Source organism: Sceloporus occidentalis, unplaced genomic scaffold, assembly GCF_023333645.1.
Source record: "Sceloporus occidentalis isolate IW3139 unplaced genomic scaffold, rSceOcc1.0.p SCAF_11, whole genome shotgun sequence".
NCBI classification, from domain to species: domain Eukaryota; kingdom Metazoa; phylum Chordata; class Lepidosauria; order Squamata; family Phrynosomatidae; genus Sceloporus; species Sceloporus occidentalis.
The window spans coordinates 4,309,909-4,334,515 of NW_028316991.1; the positions used below are offsets into that span (position 1 = coordinate 4,309,909).

At 38.7% G+C, this 24,607-nt stretch overlaps 1 protein-coding gene across 1 annotated transcript in view; it reads left to right on the top strand.

Annotated features, from left to right (window-relative positions):
• Positions 1-24,362, top strand: part of LOC149305460 (phosphatidylinositol 3,4,5-trisphosphate-dependent Rac exchanger 2 protein-like) — a 139,561-nt gene extending 115,199 nt beyond the window's left edge. The window contains exons 36-40 of the mRNA XM_089477522.1: positions 6,707-6,773; positions 7,498-7,688; positions 20,115-20,217; positions 22,437-22,504; positions 24,317-24,362. Coding sequence (XP_089333648.1) covers positions 6,707-6,773; positions 7,498-7,688; positions 20,115-20,217; positions 22,437-22,504; positions 24,317-24,362 — 475 coding nt within the window. The remainder of the gene's footprint in view (positions 1-6,706; positions 6,774-7,497; positions 7,689-20,114; positions 20,218-22,436; positions 22,505-24,316) is intronic.
• Positions 24,363-24,607: the final 245 nt, after the last annotated feature.

Here is a 24,607-nt window from a genome sequence, read left to right on the forward strand (position 1 = left end):
ACTTCTCCAACTCAGCCACTAAGTCCTCTTGGGGCTGCTCTCCCAGGTACGGCATTCGCCAATCTAGTTGTAGCACGTACCATTCCTTGTAGGATGGGAGGACTATTCCCCGGACACCCTGGTCCACTCTGAGACCCTCCATCCAGGCATTCAGGTAGCTCACGACTCTGCTGCGCACCAACACGTCCTGTAGTGCTGGAACCTTCTTTAGCTTCCTGCTGGTATACCGTCTGGTACTCCACTGGGGCATTTGCAAGGAGGATCCACCACTGTAACGGGTTCACCAAGAGAGCTGTAGTAACTCCCAGAGATCACCCAGATGTATCCTCCTGTGGTCCCTGAAATCACTTCCAGCCCCAGTTGCAAAGTGGGTCTAACAAGGACCACAGACGAAGTGACCACATACGGCAAGTTGTTTTAATCATTTTAAAGAATGCATATTAAAGTGTTTACAGAGTACTTTAATATGATTTCTTCTTCCAGGGACATTAAGGTGTTTGGAAGGAAGGTACCATATACATATACACAGTTCGATTTTCAGGTACCATAGCACACAAAATCACTGGCACGCCAAATTTTAAACAAAAATTCAATCAGTCCCTGTTATTTAATAATTCAAATTTAGCCATTGAAATATAAGAATATAAGCATCTGATTTCACTTAAAAATCTTTTTCATTCTAAAAATGACTTCATGGTTTGTTAATAAATGTGTCCAGTTAGCTAATAAAAATGGTGATTAGACCAAACCTTTCTTCTGCAGGCTTTAATTGTAAGTTATTGTCTATTGGCATAGTTTTGCATTGAAAATAAGAATTCATTTAGCATGTACTTTTTTCACAATCTCCCATGTGCATATAATACTAATAACAGCTGTAACATCCAATACTTTTCATCATTATTAAGTTCATAAAACATGAATCATCTGTACTAACATGGATTGCATCCCATGGCACCTGTTCTTTTCTCCAAACCTGTTGATGTTACTGATAAATGCACTAATATATGAAGTTAGAGCCCCTTATCATTGTAGGCATTGCTTTACAAAAAGAAACATAGGGTATTGAAAACATATAATTTGACTTCAGATAAGAACCATTAGTTCCATCTAGCCTGCTGTTAAAACGTCAAACCTCATTTGGTCCTTGGACTTATATTGAGGATAGCCGTATACCTATCCAATCCATGCTTAAATTCCCTCGCCAGCTATCACCGTTTTCATGATTTAAGAAATAAAACAGCACGAACATGATGATTGCTGAGGTTCCTTTGTTAATTAAAACATATATTGCAAAACCCATTGCAGACATTTAGCAAAGCACTTTTACAGCAGAAGAAATTTCCGAACAAAAATGCATTTTGCTATTTTAAAAGTATGCAATCCCTTCTTATTCGAGGCAGGTCTCATACAGGCATAAGGAAAATGTATGTATAAGGACACCAGAGTTCGTTGCAAGGTTTATACAAGTTATTATTGCACTGACGGATCTTGGCCGGACAGCCATCTCCCACCACTTACCTCTGCGTCCGCTATCCTGTATGTTGAATGCCGGGAAATGACCTTATATTCGAAAAGGTATGGTGCAAACTAAGGCCACTATGGCTAGGGACAGTCCTCCAAAGTGTATATGGGACGATTACAATGGAGATCTCTGATCTCTGAACCATTACACCACCACCACAAGCCTGAACCATTGATACAAGGCAAGATGGATTCATGCTTTCATGTTGTTTACACCAAAATCCTACCCTGCCATCTGAATCAAGACTTTTCAGGCCAGGCAACGTTCTTCCAAGTCTTTCATTGTCCAGTTTTGGTGAGCCTGTGTGAATTGTAGCCTCATTTTCCAGTTCTTGGCTGACAGGAGTAGAACCCTGTGTGGTCTTCTGCTGCTGTAGCACATCTTCTGTATACCTTTGTTGTAACGAGTGGTTATTTGAGTTACTGTTGCCTTTCTGTCATCTCGAACCAGTCTGTCCATTCCTCTGACCTCTGACATCAACAAGGCACTTTCGTCCACTCAACTGGATTTTTTCCCTTTTTCGGATCATTCTCTGTAGACCCTAGAAATGGTTGTGCGTGAAAATCCCTGTAGATCAGCAGTTTCTGAAATACTCAGACCAGCTCAGTTTGAACTTCAGCACGTCTACATGCCTAAATGCATTGAGTTGCTGCCATGTGATTGGATGATTAGATATTTGTGTTAACAAGCAATTGAACAGGTCTGCCTAATGTGGCTAGTGAGTGTATGTCCTGCACTCTCAGTATACTCACCTCCAGCGCTGGTTAGGGTGAGAGCTCCAATGTGAGCACTTTCCTGATTCAAGCTGCTAAAAGTGAAGCAAGTTAAGTCCTTTTTAATGCACAGGTTAAGAAATGCATATTAAAGTAGATGTATTGGACTGTAAACTGTCCCTTTAAAGGTAACACATATATCTTGCTTATTTTGTATACTTAAGCATCATTTAATAACAGTTAATATTTAGTGCACCAAAATATAAACGGTAAGATATGGGAAAAGGGGTGAATCCCTTTTAATCAAATATTTAACTATTAACCTTAAAGGACTAAATTGAACATTTAGGAGGAACACACTGTCCCTCATGACCATCAATTGCATGACCATTTTTAACGGAATGATTTATACATTATAGTAAGCTGATAGAGCTTTGATGGGCAAATCCATTAAACTGTAACTAGTGTCCTGACCAACATAACGCACCTTTAAGCTAATATCCTCATTATAGAGTAAAGCATTGCTTACTCCTCTAAACCTGATCACACTTTCTCAACAAATGCTGCAAGCTAAAAAGGGAAAGAGAGCTGCTCTTTGTGTCAATATAATTGCCTTTCTTGGGCCAACCCAAAAAAATTAATATATGCAGTTTTAATAAGTTTGGCACACATGTTTATAGCATGTATCAACTTAATTGGTGTCACAAATCTGGCTGAAGCAGCATTTACAGGGTCAGTATGTCTCTGGAAGAATTCATTTTCTGCTGAGCTGTTAATTCGATAAAATGGCCAGTTTTGGCACCCAATATTATACAATAAACTAAATAAAATATCTGTATTACCACAAATTAATTAAAGCCACTAAATTTGTGTTTGTTTTGGTTTAGTTCAGACACCCAAAAACTTTTATTTTACAACATTCATAAAATCATTTAAATCCTTAAGCATGTGTAATGTCTCATTCTGTTGTAGACAAATATTGTTCCATGGTGGGTTTTTGTGGAATATGTTTATTTAAGCTTAAGGTATGTACATTATTTAAACAAATGTATAAAATAACCTATGTGTCCAGCTAAGGAAGCACTCATTTGCAAATGAGCTGCTGGTGCATTGGAAAATAAATTAAATATAATGTTACATTGATGTCATGGGTGTTGGTGTATTAATTGAAACATGTATTTCATTTCTGGATACAGGATAGCTCTCTACCTACATAAATATTTGTGTCAAATCTACAAATTTTGTACTCAAGCGAACCATGAATTTTGAAATCAAATTAGTACATTAGACCATAAAACCAGCAGGCACTCTGCCGCTTTACGCTGTTGGGTGATTAGGTTCTGCAGTGTGACACGGCTTTATGGTCTGGTTGGGAAGGTCGGATATCTGCCTTGTAACCTGTCCATTTGCAGTACCGAGGCCTTCGTCTCGCCTTCATAGGCTTTCACCCATATGAAGTGCCCAATATGTGACATCACATTCTAGCACTCAGATGGAATGGAAACCAAAAGAAACAGATCCAAGGAATTTGGCCCCCCTTGCTTTAAAATCGGTGGGGGGGCAAAACCCTTTTTGGGCATCAGGTCCCCCCCTGGTGTATCACTGCTTAATGGGCCGGTTATGAAGGAGATTTCGGATCTCCCCAAATGGCCTTTTTAAACAATGGAGGCTGTGCCGAGTCAGAGTGAGGGTGGAGGCCATTAAGTAGCCCTGGGCCAAGCCAAGGGAAGACACAGAACCATGTTAATGTCAATGCTTAAAACAACGATAGAGCTAAGAGGGGCATATTAATCACTAACACAGTTTGACATAAGCTGCTCTGCAAATGTTAAGATACATAGAAGGCTCCACAATAGTGACAGGACCCCACCACTTGACCTTGGTTTTTCATGATTAAGATGCTTTGATATGCTTTCTCTGCAGATATGAAGGTGCTCATTAAATGACACACTGGAGAGAAAACAGAAGTCATTCCTTCTCACTCTTTCTGCATGATAAGATGTTACATTAAACTTAGCAGAGGATGCCAGTGTTATTTATGAAGAGTTGTTGCTCTGCTATTCTGGAAACCACCAAGACTTCCTTCATTTACTGAGCCGGATATTGGTCAATAGTGGCCTGCAGCCAACATTCCCATTAGGATATTCGCACACAATTTGATTAAGTAGCCAAACCTGCTTTTAGTAATTAAGTGAAGTGCTTTAGAAATTTATAAGATGTCTACAGTTTGTCATGTTCTAAAATATTAAACATATAATTGGTTATAGCGTAAAGGCTATATTTCATGTCTAGGAAAGAAAAGGAATCCGAGAATGCTTCCAACACCTGACAGCATTGTTTTATCAGTCTTCTGTATGCATTCTAAGATTATGTGTTCAATTTTTAATGTTTAAAATGTTATGATCATGTGATTTATCAGGTTTTACCAAGAGAACAGTATGATAAGTGAAAAAGTAGAAAATACAAAATGCTTTCAAACAAGATCACCAACAGGCCCAGCGCTTAATTAAAATAAAGTTGGGGGGTTTTATAGTGACGACCTATGTTGTCTTTGGTTACAGAGAAACTGTTAAAAGTGATACTGAAAATGCAGGTAGCATTGAGGAACCTTTGTCCTAATTCCAATTAGCAGTGTGTGGGTTTTGGGTCATGTAATGTATGGTCTTTTTACTTATAGGAGAGAATTGGTGGCAGTTTCATTTTTACATTTACCATTGTGCCTTGCCCACCCACTAAGTGTCTCATGGGTTCCACATGTAATGCTCTGGTTTAATGAGATTCTTTAGCTTCAAGTGATCTGGGCTATACTTCATATCCCCCAACATTTCAATTGTCCAAATTGGGGCATCCGTGTTAAAGGTGTGGCCAGAGTTAGGGAGGGGTGGAGTTGGGTGTGAAAGTGGGCGGGGCATGGACACCTGTCTGCCGTACCTGAATAGCCATCCTGTGGCACTCTGTGTCACTAGCTAGTGGGACCTACAGTTAATGTCCTCCGTTGATTTTACAGCGCCCTTGGCCGATCCGTGGAGATCCGAAGAGGGTATTAGGGCAGCGCCACTTGTATGGGTACTAGGGGCTATAGGGACATTTCATAGCAGAAAATAAAGGCTTTCTTCTCACCAGAGCCAACAAGGTGGGAACATGGGGGCAGCTATGGGAAGTGTGAATACTTGATTGTATAGGGACATTCTATAATAAAAAATAAAAGCTATGTTATACCTGCCAATGCTGCTTTTCAGCCCTCTTTCCCACATCTGCTTGGCTTTCCAGTGATTTTCCAGTAATTCACTCTACAACTTCTGTACATTGTTTGATTTATAACTTCAAACCAGGACATAAGTCTCTGAAAAATGCCATATATGTTTGTTTTGTTGAATTTGAAATTTTATCTAATTAAAATAGTTTTCATGTATTTCTGGCAAATGTATTCTGGACCCTGTTTCCCATGCTAAAGGGGCATTCCGCTCTTTAGTTATGGGTCTCTGGATAGAAGGAACTCCTGTTAATCCAGAGAGACATTGCTATTTCTCTCTGATATTAATACATCTACAAGCCAACATTCTGTTTGCTTTATCTGAATTACTACTTAATGAACTAATGAGCAATACAGCCTTCGCCTTCACTAGATAATTGTATCTTAAGATGGTTAGATTGTTTTCTAAATTTGTAATGTTTTACCATGCACTTCTACCAAGAATGTAAATGATATGTTATGGGTAATATGAAAAATATGGTAAGATCATAGAATAAAATAACAGTGCAGTTAATATTTTGTTTGAGTGGTACAGCACCTTTAAACAGTTTAGGATAAGTGCTGGGACACAAAAGTAATAATGTATGCAAAAAACACTACTCACAAACTGATAAAGATGAGGTGGCAACGCTCACGATTATGAGGGAGTAGTGTACAGGAGAAGGGCAAGGTTTGTCAGATATGTGGATATAGTTGCTATGATAGGTGAAGATGATGACAGCTAGAAGGATGAAATGAGGTTATGTGGAACTCCGTTTCAAAGATACTGGAGCAGCATGATGATGGCTAGAAAGAATGAAATGGACAAGGAAACAGCAGAACCGTTGGTTACAAATCAAACAAGCATTATGATGTATTATGCACATGCAACAAGTAGTATCGGTGTGCCTGTAGAAGACACACTGTTCTATGAATTTAAATCATATTCAATTTTACAGTCATTGAAAAAAGACGATTTTCTATAATAATCTATATTATAATTATAATTCTATAATATTGTGGTCTCTATTATCAATACATGTATACATGTATAAATAGTCACTGCCATTCCTTTAGTTTATCATTTATGATATGGATATTTCATTGCTATAGATTTTCATTCTAGCTGGTTCCATTGTTCTTACTTGACCGGAGTCGATTCTTATATTATGTTCCTTCTGCCTCAATGAACTGCCATGATTCCTGCATTAGATTGATTGTTATTTCTTTCTTCTCTAGGGCCATTTACTTGGATAAGTCAAACCTTCCCCCAAATACAACATCTAAAGCTGCATTCATTGATAAGGTACATTTTGCATTCAATACAACGTGGATTTTAAAGAATAATTAAAGATTCATAAAAATCGTCTAATCTTATGGGTTATTCAAGTTTGGTCCCTGAAATAATTATTGAAAGGTGCACTTTAATGACTCTTCCATGCTAGTGTCAGGATGTTTATTTAGCACCTGTGGGAGGATGATGATGATGGGAGATGTGTAAAAGGTCTTAGGTTAAGGCATAAGCTAACGAGTGTCACTTATTTTAGTGCATCTCTCACTACACGGAAACATTTGAAAACCATTTGGCATTCTAGATAAACTGTTGAACCCCAACTAATATTAGATTGACTTAAACAGAAATGCAGAAGCAACAAATAAGAAAAAAAGGTGATTATATGGGGTTGATATCAATGTTTCACTGTCTATAGTGGCTTTGTAGCAGAAGAAAGCTAGGCTGCAGGTATTTTAGTACTACTAAGAAAAAAAAAGGGGTCGATCCAGCACTTCAATGAAAAAACTTCCCACTTTATTTAACTTCCATATTAAAAAGCATAGTTCACACCTCACTGCACCTATGTGCACAGGAGACCGAAAATCTGAACGCGTTTTTCGAACGGCACCCCGCTCTTTATCACAGATAGTACTACTGCCTTGAAGATGCTGAGATCCATGTGCTTCTTAATAGTTTTATTCTAATCTAGACCAATGAACAGCTTTGCATGAATATCTTTGTTTTATATTCCTTGTAGCTGATGAGGCCACTCAATGCTTTGGATGAACTGTATCGGTTACTGGATTCATTTATTCATTCTAAGCGCACAGCGGCCTGCGCCAACACTGCGTGCGGTGCCTCCGGAGTTGGACTGCTTTCAGTGGCTTCAGAACTCTGCAACCGTCTTGGAGCGTGCCATGTTATAATGTGCAATAGCGGAGTCCACAGGTAGGTACATCCTTTTTTTCCGGGCTGAAGCTCTTTACCTTTAGTGTATGTAATATTGAACTTCATCAGACGGTACAGACGGCTGCTCCATCAACTCTGCTAAATAGATTATGGTTGAATACCACCAGAGTCATAGCCAGAAAATGGGCCTGCAGTTCCCAAGCCTTGACCAACAAAGACATAATTAATTCCTTCTATACAATCAGTGGAATATATATAAGTTATTCTGGCGCAAAGTTTGAAATGTATTACCACCATAACAACCAATGGAATGGTCTTGCTGATTTGACAGCTCCAGAGACATTGTGTGCTATATAGTTCAAAATACCAGCCAAGTGGCCAGGTGATAAAGCAGTCCAGGACATATCTGTCAACAACACACTCAATATGCAATATCCAGTCCTGTCTAAAACACATTAAGAGAATTATATGCATTGAAAGCCAGCAAAGGAAAAGCCAGAAAGGAGTACTGAAGAGATCGAGTCAGGATTTAAATGCTGCCTTACGTTTTTGTAACCCTAGGCAGCCCAGTGGATACATGTGGAATTGCAAGCTAAAAACAGAGAAAGTTTCAGTTAGTGGCCCAAAATGTTTAATCCTGAGCAGGTCAGGGTGTGTTTCCCCTAAATCCACCCCCTCTTTTCCCTTATGTGATACAGTTTTAATGAAAATGTTTAAACCACTGAACTAGTTTCTTTTTTATGTGCTTCTATATATGTTATTTGTTCACCGCACGTGGCAAACCGAGAACCACAGCAGCTAATGGATGTTGGATGGAGTTCTTGAAAGGACAGAATACATTATTTCCAGACTAATGCATACATTACAAGTATGATACAGAATTGCAAATGAACGACATTATATTATGAACCATATCTCTTCTTCCCGTAAATAATAATATAAAAAGAACAAATACAACATTCTTCTTACAAATTCTATACAAATTCCCAACATAAACAAGAATTGCCCCTGTTTGTTGTATATACAGCAGGGATGATGCAGTCTTTGCATGTTAATGAAATATATTCAGCCAACAAGACATGCTAAGCCGTGTTGGGGCAGCATGATGAAAGTTGATGTCCGCTGCAGCTGAGTGCCAAGCGCTGCCTTTCTTGCTATTACAGTAAAATACAGTAATTATGATAGTTTGGAAACTGTACTGATCTCCGAAATGAGCCTTTTAAACTAGGCTGAAATATTTTGTAAGTGTTTGTTTCTTGCCATTAGCTGTAATAATGCTTAGCCTTTGGTGTGCTGGTAACAACATTTCTGCCAATTAACATGCGGGTTTACCATCTGACTGTAGCAGCCGAGCCTTTCATCAACAGAACTAATGGGTAGAAATTTGCATGTTTAACCCTGTGATTGAATTTTTAGAAGGTGATCACTCTCTTCCTTCACGTTTGTGAAATCTATCTCAACACAAATGTATATAATAATAATAATACACCAGAGACAGCTTAACCGCTTTATAATGTAATCCCTGCGAGCCAACCTGCAGTTGACAATAAACAATAACAAAGTTATGTTTTATTAAACCAAACTTAATACAATATTATCACAAATGAAACCCACTGTTAAAGGAATAAACAGACATATAGACATACATGTGTAGATCCAAGTGCACTCTTTGGTCCAGATCCACTACAGATGTTGTTTAGAGGGTTATGTTATTGCTGTGGTCCATTTAAAAAAAAAATACTTTTTGGGTTTGGAGGGGGCTCACTTTTTTGTTTGGCTTCATTATTAAAATAATATATTAGTAGTCTTTGGATCTTTTGATCTTGGAATAGTATTAATATTGGTAACCTGAACCTTTTAGAGCAGACAGTCAAAGCATTAAAACACTGAAGAGGCCAGTATACATGTTATACATTGGAGATAATATACTATACATACAAAAAGGGCTAACCTTTTTACCCTGTAATCTTTGTATATGAGTGCAATTTACTACTTGTATCTGCATCTGTATGTGATACACACGATTACAGCATTACATATGGTGTGGATCGAGGGATGCTATAGCAGGGTGGGATGGGATATAGACATGCAAAATTTTTGCATTTTTATTTTTTGTGTGCATATTTGACGTTCTGACCAAACCTTAGGGTTGAACACCCCTCCTGCCATGGAGGTGCCTCATGAATGGTGTCAGGAGAAGGATTTTAAATTCTAGTTGAGAAAAATCCAGTGCAGTCCCACTGATTCAGCTGCCTGGTAAGCAATATAGCCATGTAAAATTAGATAGGACTCGCCGAACTTGGGGTACTTTGACATAGTGGCTGGCTAACCAATATATAGCCATATAGTGTGACAGAATCCCCAATATTTATGCTTTAGATAGGTGGTTTTGGCATTCACTGGGTATGCACTGAATTATTCCTTTGTTTTGTGTAATTATTGGTCATTATTATTCTAGCAGTAACCCAGGAATCTGAATGTATATGCCTTTTTTTAGGTTGTGGGTTCCCCTAGAAACACCACCATTCAATTTATTATCTAGAAGGAGAATAAAATATGTTAGCGAGCCATTAGGGTTTCATGTCAATATCATCACTGAAACGGATAGGTGAAACTACAGCAGCCAGACGTTCTAGTACCATGTTACTAAACATGCACGACTGTGCCTCGTTGGGGAATTAAGGCAAAACAGTACCAATGATGTGATCAGCCTTTTAACCTTTTCTCTTTTTTTATGAGCTGAACACAGTTTTTAAACTTATCAAAATTGTCAGTATCCTTTATTCATATGACATAAGGAAATGCTGCCATAGCAACTCTTAATCTTATGAAAACCTTAAATACAAAAACAGTGTAACTCAACACAAATGTGTCATATTAGTTATGAGTAGAAATAGTTCAATTTTCGCTGCTATAATAAATAGTGATTATTAGTAGCAGCAATCATAATGTAAATCATTGAAAATTATAATGTGAGTGAGACACATTGCAATACAGAGTTGTGTTTTGTTAGACAAAAGACCATTTTTTAGCAAAGGAACTATCCGCATGAGAGTTGGTAACTTTTTAGTCGTTTTCCCCAGCAATTGCATACTTATTTTTATAATCGCTGAAATGTAAATATTTAATTTCTTAACATATGGAGGGACCTGTTTAGGTTTGTGTGTTTCCATGATGGTTATAACAACAAAATGTTATTTTGGTTATTTTGCTTAATTGTGTCACTATAACAAACTTTATTTACGGTCTATTATTGGTATCTCTAGTTCTATTTTACAAGTAGTAGATTATTCTTACTGTAGATTACTAGCCGTTAGGAATAGCCCTGTCTTTTGGCATATGATTATCTCGTAATGTATAAATCAGTTCATTGTGCCAAGATGAATATATACGTGAAACATATCAGCATATCAAAGTCTACCAATACTGATTGGACACATTAATTAAAATCTTCACATAATCATTTGAAGGTCTAAATCTTATGTAAGAAAAAAAGGATATGAAATATTTAAGGCCATAGGAAAATAGATTTAAAAGCTAATTATGAATTAATAAAGAATGTTAAAAAAAAATATACTAATTATGCCAGCTGTAATTATTTCTTTGGAGACTAATTGGGAAATTATTCTAGCCTTGGTGCCTGAATAATTATAATTTTAATAAAGACAGGAGGCGAGTATTTTGCATTACTTCCTTTACTCCTCACCATAGCAGCAAAGAAAGAGTTAAAGAACAAGTGTGAACAACCAATAGCAACAGACTATAGGTGGTATATAAACCCCTAAACAGTCCCTCTCTTCCTCTTTCGTCCGCTGTGAACCGGAACCAAGGAAATCCAACCACCAACAGGAAACAACTCTGATCAGAAACCGAACTGGAACGGGAACCGGAATTCGAACAGGAACAACTGTAGAGCGACGACACACGGCAACTAGCCCGCAGTGCAGCCATGGGTATTCCAATGAAATCAAGCTGAAAGAAAGAGAAAAACATGACAGGGCGAGGTCCCAGACAAGAGCATGCCAATCAACAGGAGTACAAAATAACAACAACACAATCCAGTGTAAAAGGAGAGGGGAAGACCCCAACTCCCCCCAAAAAAACCCATCTTGAGAATACTCACCCGTCGGAGACACCAAACATAGGGAGGGAGAAAAAAACGGGTGGGAAAATACTCGCCTCCTGTCTTTATTAAAATTATAATTATTCAGGCACCAATTTCCCAATTTTAAGACAAGACAGGAGGCTTCCTATTTTGCATTTTTAATGTCCGAAACTAAATAAATCAACGCCGACGACACCGGGCGGAAATAGAAGGTGCGGAAGGTAGACGCGCTGAAAACTGGAAGGGACTGACCTGCAGCTACAGTGAGCAGCAAAGAAAGAGGAAGAGAGGGACTGTTTAGGGGTTTATATACCACCTATAGTCTGTTGCTATTGGTTGTTCACACTTGTTCTTTAACTCTTTCTTTGCTGCTATGGTGAGGAGTAAAGGAAGTAATGCAAAATAGGAAGCCTCCTGTCTTGTCTTAAAATTGCATGTCAAATGAAGATAAAGTGAATGTAATATCATATTCATAAGTAGTAATACATTACTTCTATGTAGATTATTTCAGAATTGTATTTTAATATTAGGCTCATACTATCAGCCATGTTTAATATTAGTAGATATTATTCTAATATTAGTCCTCTTTCCTCTCTTCATGCCCTTCCTGAGCGCAAAAAGCCCTTTCTATGTACTTGGCAATGGATTAACAGCAATGCATATGTTAACTAAATCTAAAGTTGTAAATTCCAACAAAAATGACATCATACCTTTCCACCATCACTGACTCCTCCATCGTCTCCCAAACCTGTGGGAGAAGGCAAATAGGACATACCAGCTAATGAGGTTTCAGAGGTTGGAGAGCATTTATAGATTCATGCATTGGGGACCTTTCTGCTTATCTCCTTCACTTTATTAATGGCATATGAACTTCCACTGTAATGAAATGTATGAATTGTTTCAATTGGTTCTTTTTAAAGATATGTTAAGAAAAATGTCCAGCAATGCTGCTGATAATAAAAGTAGTCGGTGCCTATAATCCTACCAACATACCGTATTGGCTCGGATATAGGCCGCCCCCGAATATAGGCCGCACCCTAAAAGTTTGGTGCTAAAAGCACCAAAAAAACATGCTGCCACTCTGTCTCCCCCCCCGAGATATGCTGCCACTGTCCTCCCTCCCCGAGATATGCTACCACTGTCCCCCCCCGAGATATGCTGCCACTGTCTTCCCCCCCCCCCGAGATATGCTACCACTGTCCTCCCCCCGAGATATGCTGCCACTGTCTTCCCTCCCCGAGATATGCTGCCACTGTCCTCCCCCCCCCCCCGGAATATGCTGCCACTGTCCTCCTCTGCCCCCCCCGACTTACCGGAGCAGACTCCCGGGTGTCTTGCGGGGCCGGCGGGGGACATCTACGCAATACGCGTATACAACTTCCGGTGCCGGCACTCAGCGGATGTGCCGGCACCGAAAGTTGTATACGCGTATTGCGTAGATGTCCCCCGCCGGCCCCGCAAGACACCCGGGAGTCTGCTCCGGTAAATCGGGGGGGGGGGGTAGAGGTAAAACGCTCAGACAACCTCCCGTGCCGGCCCCCCCCCGTGGGAAGTGCCAGGGGAGGCTGTCTGAGCGTATCGGGGAGTAGGATGCAGGTCCCCTGCACCGCTGCGGGGGATCTGTATCCTAACCCCGCTGCCTGCCCGGCGCCCGGGACTGCATGTCCTGGGCGTCGGGCGCTAGACCCCGAATATAGGCCGCACCCCCACTTTAAAGACTTAAAGTGGGGGGAAAAAGTGCGGCCTATATTCGAGCCAATACGGTATATAGTATAACATACAGTACATTGCTGATTACCAGCATACTGTATATATAACATAGTCACGAGTATGTTATGTTTCATCAAACACAAATTCAAAGAAATCACTCTGTGGCTGTCTCTTTTTGGGATAATCTCTCTACCCCAATTCTGCTCAGTCCTGACTCCCGTCATTAGCTGTGGATGGTTAAATATGATCCCCATCCGACCAGATGCTGCTCTTCTGACTTTCTTAGAAGGGCACAGAGCCTTGAATTAATTACATTTCTATTTCCTTTGTTGACAGAGACATTACCCTTCAACTGTAACTATGAGATCATTTTGAAACATTGCATGAGCCAGGTGCCCTTGGACATATTTTATTTTAAACCCTTGTCTGTTTTTTTGTTATTTGATGACTTATTGAAGGCCTCGTGTTTCTTGGAAGTCCGCTCTAGTTTGCCAACCACTCCCAAACTCTTTGGCTTCCTGCTAATCCATGGATTCAGGACAGAGCTAATTGACTCTTAATCCCTACTTACTTCCCTTACGGTTAGTGCTTCTCTTGGCTTCAACTTTTTCCTACTCTCTTATAAAAACTACAGTTTTTTAGGCAACAAAGACTTGCAGAGTTGAATAATTTCCATTTGCCTATAAAATGGTTGGTTTAAAAATATATTCATATTTATTTATTGCCTATAAAATGGTTGATTTAAAAATATATTCATATTTATTTAAGTCAGGACATGCTTTGCTTATTTAAACACTGCACACAGATAACAATTGGTATTCAAAGCTTCTTACATCAGCCAGGATGGGTGGAACAGAAATACATACATATGTATATTGTGTTTTCCTGCACATTTTTTCCTGGTCAATGCCTGAATTTGTACTTGGATGAATAGAAGACTATTAGGAATGGCTCATATAGTTCATTTAAAGAAATTTAAAAAAAAAAGAAACAGAAAAGTGGATTACAGAAAGCAAAATGCTGTATTTGTAACATTTCTGAAAGTAAATGTATACATTTCTGTGGTGAAGTATCAGCAGAATGTATTCATATAAGTACATTCTGTCACCATGAAAAATGGCAAGCTTTGATCTTATTTAGCTGTCTGTGGCAATGAGCCTGCCATGTGGTATATTTACTACAAATGTCTATACAAAATGCTGTAAAGTACGGTTTATGTTACAAAAACCCTCAAAAATCTTGCATGTAGAGTAGCTTTTTAAGACATAAAAGGAGAGATCTAAATACTGACAAATCTAGGAAAAGCGGGTGTACTAGTCCAGATATTTGGTGTGTGGAAAATACAGAAAAAATATGGATCACTATAATGTGTATATAAGATATATATATATATATATATATATATATATATATGTATAGCCGTATTAATCCAGTAGACACGACAACAAAACAATTGCAGAGTATGCAGTGATACCTTTTTTTATTGGACTAACGGTAATCCTGCGCAGTCCCGCAAGGCTGCCTTCTCGCTGCTCCCTTACAGTGTCTCCTCTCTTGCTCTGCCCAGGAACAAAACGGAGTCACGTGATGTGACGTCACTTCCCGTGACCCCGCCTTGTTCCTGGGTGGAGCAAGAGAAGAGATACTGTGAGGGAGCAACTCGAGGGCAGCCTTGCGGGACTGCGTGGGAAATCTGCAGTTTAGGTAAGGAGGTGGGCTTAATTGGCCACAAATGTGGCGGGAGCAGGCGGGATTGGCCACAAATGTGGCGGGAGCAGAACACCCACATTGCGGGAGCGCGCGGGATTGGGCAAAAAATCAAAGGGAGCGGGCGGGAGCGGGATTAAAAAAGCAGTCCCGCGCAGGGCTCTAGTTGAGAGGACAGAAAAAATACATAGGAAAACCAATATACACATTAACACATCAGAGACAATTCTAACAATTAGACACGCATTGGACATTAAGATGAATGTTCATATGAAGTTCTGGTAGTGTGTCAGGAAACCAGAATCCACATTAAGTCCCTCCTTTATCTCAAATGTTTTTTTTTTCCTGGGAGTCTTTAAAATTCCCTTTGAGTACTTTAATTTTCAAGATGTAGATGTGGAGTCTTTATATAGTAACATCCCCCATAAAGATGGTATTGAGGCATCAAATTCCTCCCCTCCCACAATGTCACACGCAAATATGATAATGAAACGATCGCCAAGCTTATAGAATTTATACTTACAACCATTTCGATTTCAACAACAACTCCCTACCAATGACAGGGACAGCCATGGGCACTAAAATGTCACCACAGTACGCTAATCTTTTCATAGTCGACCTAGAACAGAGATTTCTAGCCACTCGCCCCCACAAACCAAATATTATCGTTATATCGATGACATTTTCATAATATGGACTGAAGAAGAAAACCTTTCAAACGTCCATGAATCTTTCAATTCATTCTACCCATCAAAAAAAAAACTCAATTAATTTCTTAAAACAAAGTGTGAGCTTCCTGGACGCCATAACTGTCACCGATGGCAGGTACAGCTACCTCCACAAGCTTCCATCCCAATCACACAAAACAAGGTGTTATCTACAGCCAAGCTATCAGCTCGGACATCAAGGACCGAGACAAACACCTAAACGAGTCATTTCAGAGGAAGTGCTACAGGGAAAAAAAACTATATCTAAAAAATTAAGGGTAAGGCTTCTACAGTATAAAGAAAAGGAAAACACTCTGGTAGTTACCTACAACCCAACTCTGGAGAAGATATGTAAAATGATTAACCCCTTCAATCCCCTATAGACGTACCGGGACGTCCAAAAAACGCCCACAAAGAAACCCCTATGGACGTCCCGGTACGTCCAGCCCTTCGTGCAGCGTCAGGGACACATCCCTGCCGCTGCACGGGAGACCAGGCTGTCGTTTGACAGCCTGGACTCCCCACTGACAGCAGAAGCCGGCTTTGCCGGCTTTCTGCTGTCCGATCGCCTGTAACAGCTTCCGGCATGAAAGCCGGTAAGCTGTTACCGGTAAACTGCCCGATCGCGCAGTTTCAAACGCGCGATCGGGCATTCCCTTCCGGGTTGCGTCACTGCTGACGTAACCCGGAAGGTCATCGGAGGACAGGATATCCCCTGCGGGGATATCCTGCCCTCCGATGAGGCACAGAGACGCTGCGATCTCTATGCAGGTCTGTGAGGACCTGCATAGAGATCACAGTGTGATCGGTGCAGGGGGAACACGGGTAGAGGAGTGAGAAACCATCTCTCTCACTCCCCCTCCCGTCCTGTAACAGAAAAGCTGAAAAAAAAAAAACGTTAGGCATTTAAAAATAATATTAAATAAATCATTAAAATAATAATATAAATAATACTAAAAAAAATTATAATGTGAGCTGTGATGTCACTGTGACATCACTGGCATGTTCAGGAGGTCCTTAGGAGGACCTCTAACCATTACTGTGTAAAAAAAAATAAATATAAAAAATACAAAAAATGTAAAAAAAATTAAAATAAAAAAAATAAAAAAAAATATATAAAAAAAGATAATAAGAAAAATTCTTAAAAAAACCTTACATCCCATTGCCCTAGCATAACATCTAGCCAGTATAACCCTCCTGCCCCCGTTCACAACCCCCAAACCCGTTAAGCCATAGGCATAAAAATGATACAAAATTGTACACCTAATAGTATGCTCCCTGGTGCTGGGAAAGTCTGGAAAATCTATATAAATTAGGTATTTCTGAAATCAGGACACCTGAATTGATAAACTTGGAGGGGATTTTCCATCACTTTACCTAATTTTGTGAGGATTCAGAGGGAAAATGTAAAAAAAAAGTTTATTTTTCTAATCTTATTTTTCTAATCTTTAGTTTTTACTAAATTTCTCATTCTAAATTTTCAGCTAATCATCCAACTATGGTATCAAACGAAAGCTGTATCTCTCCTTGAAAAAACAATATATAGTTTACATGGGTACACTATTCACAGGAAAAGAGAATCATCGCTAAACCGACATACCCCAAAAATGGCAAAATTGCTCTGGGCTTTGAGGTACCAAAAACCCCTGGGATTGAAGGGGTTAAAGGCCTACAGCCAGTGCTCTCAGAGGACCATATATATATTATATAGAAACACATGGAAATCTAAGTATATGGATGCCATTCATTATGGTTAAATTGATTAGTTACATATGTTTTAAATAGCGCCCTTTATTATCTTCATCTGTCAGGCCCACTGAACAACACTGTAAAACTAACACTAATAAAAAATGATCATTAGTTTTCCACCTCAAATCATTAGAACAAAAGTGATGCAGTGATATTATATCTAAAACAGCACTCTTTGAAATAGGTGATGTTAAATACGCTGTAATTTATTCTGATCGTTAACAGGGTGTAAGGTTTATGTTGCATCGATTTGTTATTGTGACATGCAGGCAATAAAAAAAAAAAATCAGAAATCCACTGATCTCGCTTTAACCTCAGCAATAAAGTTCTTAAGATGCGCAGGAGGTCGAGATGTGGTTATATGCATGACTTTAGGTACAACTAATAATCACCTGACCTTTAGTACTGTAGATATCATCAGCGTGGCACTATTTCATTAAATAAAAATTACATACAAAAAAATTATTGGTGTAATTACTTTTACATAATGTGTAGCATCTTCTGAGATATGTATGTTTGATATATTTCATTAAATATTTAATTAACAATACACAAGAATAAGATAAAGTTAACAAGTGAAGAACATTATTTTTTTTGCAGATGACAAAATTGTGTACTGTATAGTTAATGTTAAATTATGTATAATAAATTTTTTCCCTAATTTTAGAAAACTAGGGGTGAACGAGTGGATTCCTATTCTACAAATGTAAATACTAACAATTACCTGTACATACATTTTATTGTAACATAAGCCTGAAATAAAGAATGCATACTATATATGTGTGTATTACATCTGAAATATTTACAACATATTTTTGGAGATGTAATAAAACGTTGGAAAAAGCAAGCAGGGTGCTGGGTTGTATAGCAAGAGGCATTAGTAGCAGGGAGAGAGAGGTGGTTCTCTTACTTCAGATCTCTGGTCAGGCTCCCTGTACAGCATTCAAAGCAAGGGTAAGCCGGCCAAAGGAAGCTACAGTGCAGGAGAGTATCCAGGGATCGTATATTTGTGAGCAAGATAATTTCTTTTGATGTTTTGCTTCTCTGTTGCTGCACAACTGTGATAAAACTATTAATTAATATTCTTTTTGAATCAGGTTTCCAAAGTGCAAAACGTGGATCAGGGCACACTTTTTAGTAGCCAGGGAATACTGGATTATAGGGAATTGCTGAATCAGCCAGCTTCAAATAATATTTCACGCGGCAAGGCTTTGTTTTTTGCTTTTAGTAATATATTTTCTCCCAGACAAGCCGATCAGCTGTACATCGGAACTTGAATTATTATCTGAATTATTTGTTTGATAGTTAATTAGTAATGTTGGGCATAATGGACGAATATTACCATGGAGGAGTGAGATGAACGGTGGAAAATTGCATGACCTGTGCAAAAATGGAGAGGGGTATTGATTTCCGTCTACTTAGTTTTCCATAAAATGTGATAAAGTGTAATACCAACTATACATCTCACCTGATTATTTGCTGATTTGTGTTTTTTTGGCTGAAGTACTGCAGAGCCTTCATTACAGACACTAATGAGGACATTCTTCTTCAACCCATTGTACGGCTGTTGAGATGCTCACATGCTGTTAGTAATGACTCTGTTTGTGTGCCAACCTCATTATGGGGAACCTAAAACTTTATTTATGAAAGCCTATAATGACACGGGGTACGATTAGCACCCTTTCTATAGGCATGTCTGGGAATTAATCCCCCTTAGGGCTAGACTGGAGTACATATGTACCACAACCATAGCTACAGATTCACCAATGGTTTTAAGAACAACATCAAATTCAGTAATTCATTTTAACTGGTAGTAAAATCCACCCCACTGTGATGATTTATATGGAAGGATAGATTCAATCAAATGTGATAAACGTATAATGCCTTTTTCTTCTGCCCTCCTCCAATTACTATAATATGGATTTTCCAAGTAAAAATAGATGGAAGGATGACTGCTGCTGGAATAAACCCTCATAAAAAAAGATGAGTCCATCGCAGGATTAAAATGACTCCTTTACTTAATTTATTGCAAGCACTGTGAGACTGGACAACCAGGTTGATATCCAAGGTGGTGTTGAACAAAACATTAATTGAATCTTCAGGCATGTTAAGCCAGAATCTTTTAAGAGTTTTGTTCAGTTTCTGCATCAACAACCTCTCAGTGCCTGAAACTGTTTCAGATGACCGTTAACTATTCCCCAAAAATTATAAATGGAGCCAACTTTTTCAATAAGGCCAAACATATTTCAAGGAAGGCTTTGAGTATCAAGCAGAACTAGGAATGATATTTAATGATAAAGGCAGAGAAGGTGGAACAGCACCATACAACACAAATCCTGTGTGAGGAACCGTCATAGTGGTATAGAGTCGTTTGATTGAAGTACCAGGATAGTGTCCATACAGTATATCTGTGCTATTTACACCATAAACCACTGACATTGCCGACTGCCTTTTTGCACTGATGGCTGTGGTTTTCCTCCTTTGTAGGTCCACACTGGGTGTTACCCTCGAACAAGCTCTTATTCTTGCTCGAAGTCATGGCCTACCTCCACGTTACATCATGCAAGCAACTGATGTCATGAGAAAACAGGTAACCTAATCTCAGAATTATATCTCATTTTATATTACAAAAGCTCATAATTTACATTTTACAATTTTTTCTTAGTATTGCGTAAACATAGTTCATTCCTCCTCTTTTTTAATGCATTTTGACCATGGTAATGTAGAATTTTTCAGAAGAGAGGAACCGTTCGGCCCATCTAGTCTGCCCGTTTTTCCTGATGTAAACCCAAACACCTAGATTCGGGATAGCCATATGCCTACCCCATGCATGTTTAAATCCCTTTACTGTATTAACCTCTACCATTGCAGGGAAACTTTCAGTTTACCCTTTCAGTATAGTATTTTTTTCCATGTGTTACAGTTAACTGCATTCTGATCTTCCTAGCCATTGCCAGGCGTGGTTTAAACATTTGTCATCATACTCATTGCACCCCTTTTATTACAGTTCAAGTGCTATCCAGGCATGGAAATGTAATTAGAAATTTGAAATAAATGGAAGGAAACCGGTTCACGAAAAAAAAAGTTTATTGGCATCAGCATTTATTGAAATGGACATGTCATGAATGTAGTTTTGGCAATATCTGTTAGCACTGATGGCTTAATCAATAGTCTTGGCTTGATCTTTTTTTTTTTAAGCAAAGTAATCCTAAGGCATAAATCTTTGGAATGCTAAAAATGCTTTTTGTATAATTGTATGAATTTTATTAGAATGTGATTCAAGCTATTGGATTCGAATGCACAAACCAAATTACTTCAAAGCAACAACGGAGTGCTTGTTTAAATCCCTGCAATCATTGAATATTCAGGAAGAAAATAATTTATTATTGTGATTTGATTGCTATTACTGGAGAGCTGATTAATTGAGAAAGTGTCATTTCACCCCAAAACTAAGGACTTTAATTATTTTTTGTATTTATTTTTCCTACAAATCATACTAAATATTTTATTTATTTCAGGTACTTATATGATTGAAGCAACCTACAGCAGCTTAATTAAAGAGCTGCAGAATATATTTGACAAAATGGTTTTGTAGTCACTAAGAGTTCATCGGTGTGATAAATATTTGTTTTGGTTAATAGCTATTCTCTAGATACATGTTTATCAAGTTCGTAGAAAATAAAGGGCCTGATGTAGAAACAAGACCTTCTAAAGGATCCTATAGTTTCATTGTATGGCAAAGTCCTTCCAGTAAAGTCAAAGAACATTTTGTGGTCTGGCACATCACTCATGGAAGCTGAATGGATTAAAAAAAAAAAGGACCATAATATTCAGAACACGTATTAACTTGACAGCTCATCATGTTTATCCACCAAGATGAGCCCTTCATGTTTCCACCCCATTTAGCCAGAATTTAACCTTATTTAAAAAGGCATATTGTCTCTTTTTCCTATGCATTGGTGTTTAGGGTAGGGATGCTGGGCTCTTTACCATGTCTGACCGTAACATATAAAGTATCTCCACCAGTGATGGTTAAAATATAGCACATTTTTTTTACCATGTATTATTTTAAATAAGCCATTTGCACTTCCATTTCTCTGCTAGTCTCCCCCGATTTTTAGGACTAAATATGTTCCCTGGGAAGTGGATTGTATAAAGGATTGACTGAAGCTTAACCTATTGTTTTACCATGAAACATACCATTTAATTCTAAAACTAAATATGTACAGTGCATCAGGCTTAGGGAACCCATTATCCCAAAGGTATTAATTCAGCCATTTTTCCCAAAATAATACATTTCGCAATTCTGCATACTAAATAAACCTGTGTAAAAGTGTTTACATATTAAATACTCATTTTCCTCTACATTGCAATAGAGCTATAATAGCTACTGATTTAAAAATAATTCACGCTGCTCTTTGTGGCATGCCATTCTTTACATTTTTAGCATTTGTTTCCAATTCGCTTGTCATTCGAGTGACTTGAGGTATATTAATCTAACAATAATTTCTAGTTACTTGTCCTGGTCAATTGGCACAAACGGTAGCAAATTTACTACTATAAGCCGGGCATGTTTTATGTTTAATACACCTTTGCAAACACGTCCTTTGTGCGAGCGTAATGCTTATACGCTCAGCTGTCTAATACACTTTGATGTGATGTTAATGTTATGCTAAATGTGGGGAAAATGGTTTTCTCAATTCAGAATCTGTCAAAAAGGTTTACTTGGTTTTCGACTACATGATTAAAATAGGTTTTACAAACTTACACATTTTACATTTTCTTCTTTTTCCCTTCCGTCTGTTATAGGGAGCAAGGGTTCAAAATACAGCAAAGAATCTTGGCGTGAGGGACAGAACCCCAGCCTCTGCTCCAAGGTACGGTATGAGACCGAAGAACAGTGTTAAGACAAACCGAAAATAAATCATATTACAAGGAAATCTGATACATCGAACCCAGAATTTCCTTTAGAAGATATGAACCATGTTTTTCCTTTTTTTCCAGAAAGATTCAGCCTCTTTTGTGATTATGTTGGTCTTTATGAAATATTGAAGACAATGGTATATAGACTATTGTATTATATGTAATAAATGTGCAGTATCTCAATATATTTTTTAAACAAATGGAAAACAACAATGTAATAAAACAGCAGGCATATCAACAGCAGCGCCAGCTGCTGTGTAGAAAAAACTGACTAATAGTAAGAATGAATATATTACAGGTTCATATTTGTCTAAGGATATATGAGATATTTTTGTTACTGCAAACGTCAATGTTTGGTTTTTTTTAACCTGAATTGAAAAGAAACCCCAAATGAAAGAAACAAACATCTAAACTATGTGAACTGTACCATTTATACCCTCTGCACATAATTATAAACAGTATTATAAACATTAAGCATGTACAAGGTTTGTTGGACAAAATGATGGGCAAAGCTCTGTAGTTAAGGAAAAGTTTTTGGGTAAACATATGCATTGTAGTAAAGGAAGCATGTCCTACAAAAACAGGACAATCCATTCAGCCAAATAAAGATTCAGCACTGGTGGAGTGTGATGTAACAAAATAAACATGGACACGTCTGTAATGGCACAAGGATAACACTCAGTGGGAAGTAGAACCCTGCGCGGGACTGCTTTTTTTAATCCCGCTCCCGCTGATTTTTTGCCCAATCCCACCCGCTCCCGCAATGTGGGTGTTCCACTCCCGCCCGCTCCCGTCACATTTGTGGCCAATCCCGCCCCCTCTCGCCACATTTGTGGCCAATCCCACCCGCTCCCGCCACATTTGTGGCCAATCAAGCCCACCTCCTTACCTGAACTGCAGATTTCCCGCGCAGTCCCACAAGGCTGCCCTCGAGTTGCTCCCTCACAGCGTCTCTTCTCTTGCTCCGCCCAGGAACAAGGCGGAGTCACGGGAAGTGACGTCACATCATGTGACTCCGTTTTCTTCCTGGGCGGAGCAAGAGAGGAAACACTGTAAGGGAGCAGCGAGAAGACAGCCTTGCAGGATTACCGGGACCCGCAGGTACAGTGTCTGACCGCCCGCTCCCACCTGCAACCCCAGCAAGACCGCACTCAGTCCTGGGTTTTGCCCACCTCTAGTTATTAGAGTTTTCCTTCAAGACCCGAATTCCACAGCAAATTATGTTAAGCTAATCAGCATACCTGGAAACTTTTGGGCTCTGGCTACCTAGAGGCTACCCTTGCGTGACGAGGCCAGGACTACCTGCCGGGGGAGAGCTGACGTTCCCGCTGGTCGTCGTCAGTGTGTGTTCCCGCTGATGTCACAGGACACCCCCATTTAAATGGGTGGGGATTGGGGAGTGTTTGACATTTTATTTTCATTTCTAATAAGATATGACAGGTGTGTAAAACAATCTTCAGATAGATTCATACATATCATAAAAGATTTTTTAGTCATATTGAAGGGGACCCCATACACATATATTAAAGTACTATTAATCCAATCATTTGAGCAGGAGTAGTGGATAGCTGGTTTATATATGTATGTGTATATATATATATATATATATATATATATATATGTTTTTTAGATACACATGGTTGTATTTATGTTTAGTAAAATGCTTCATTAGGTCGTTTTAATACCATTTGGTTATCTTTAATGAATTATGTTTCGAGTGTTCCTTATGCACATTAAACCCACATGTATTGTATGATTTCTGGTAGGTTGTACAAGCTATGCCAGCCACCCCCTGCCGATGGAGAGCCATAAAAATATCCACCTCGGGATCATTCAGATGATGCCCTGCCGCAAACTGAAGATCAACATGGATTTCAGAGTATTTTGGTAAACCTGTCTGTTAAATACATAGAAACTGAATCGGAAAGGCCAGTAACTAAATCATCCACATGGGACAGCTGGGAACTGAGAAAATGGCATATGTTTTGGACTTTTACACTGGAATTTCAGTGCATGATAAAGCACTTAGTGTTGGAAATATCCAACAGGGACATTGA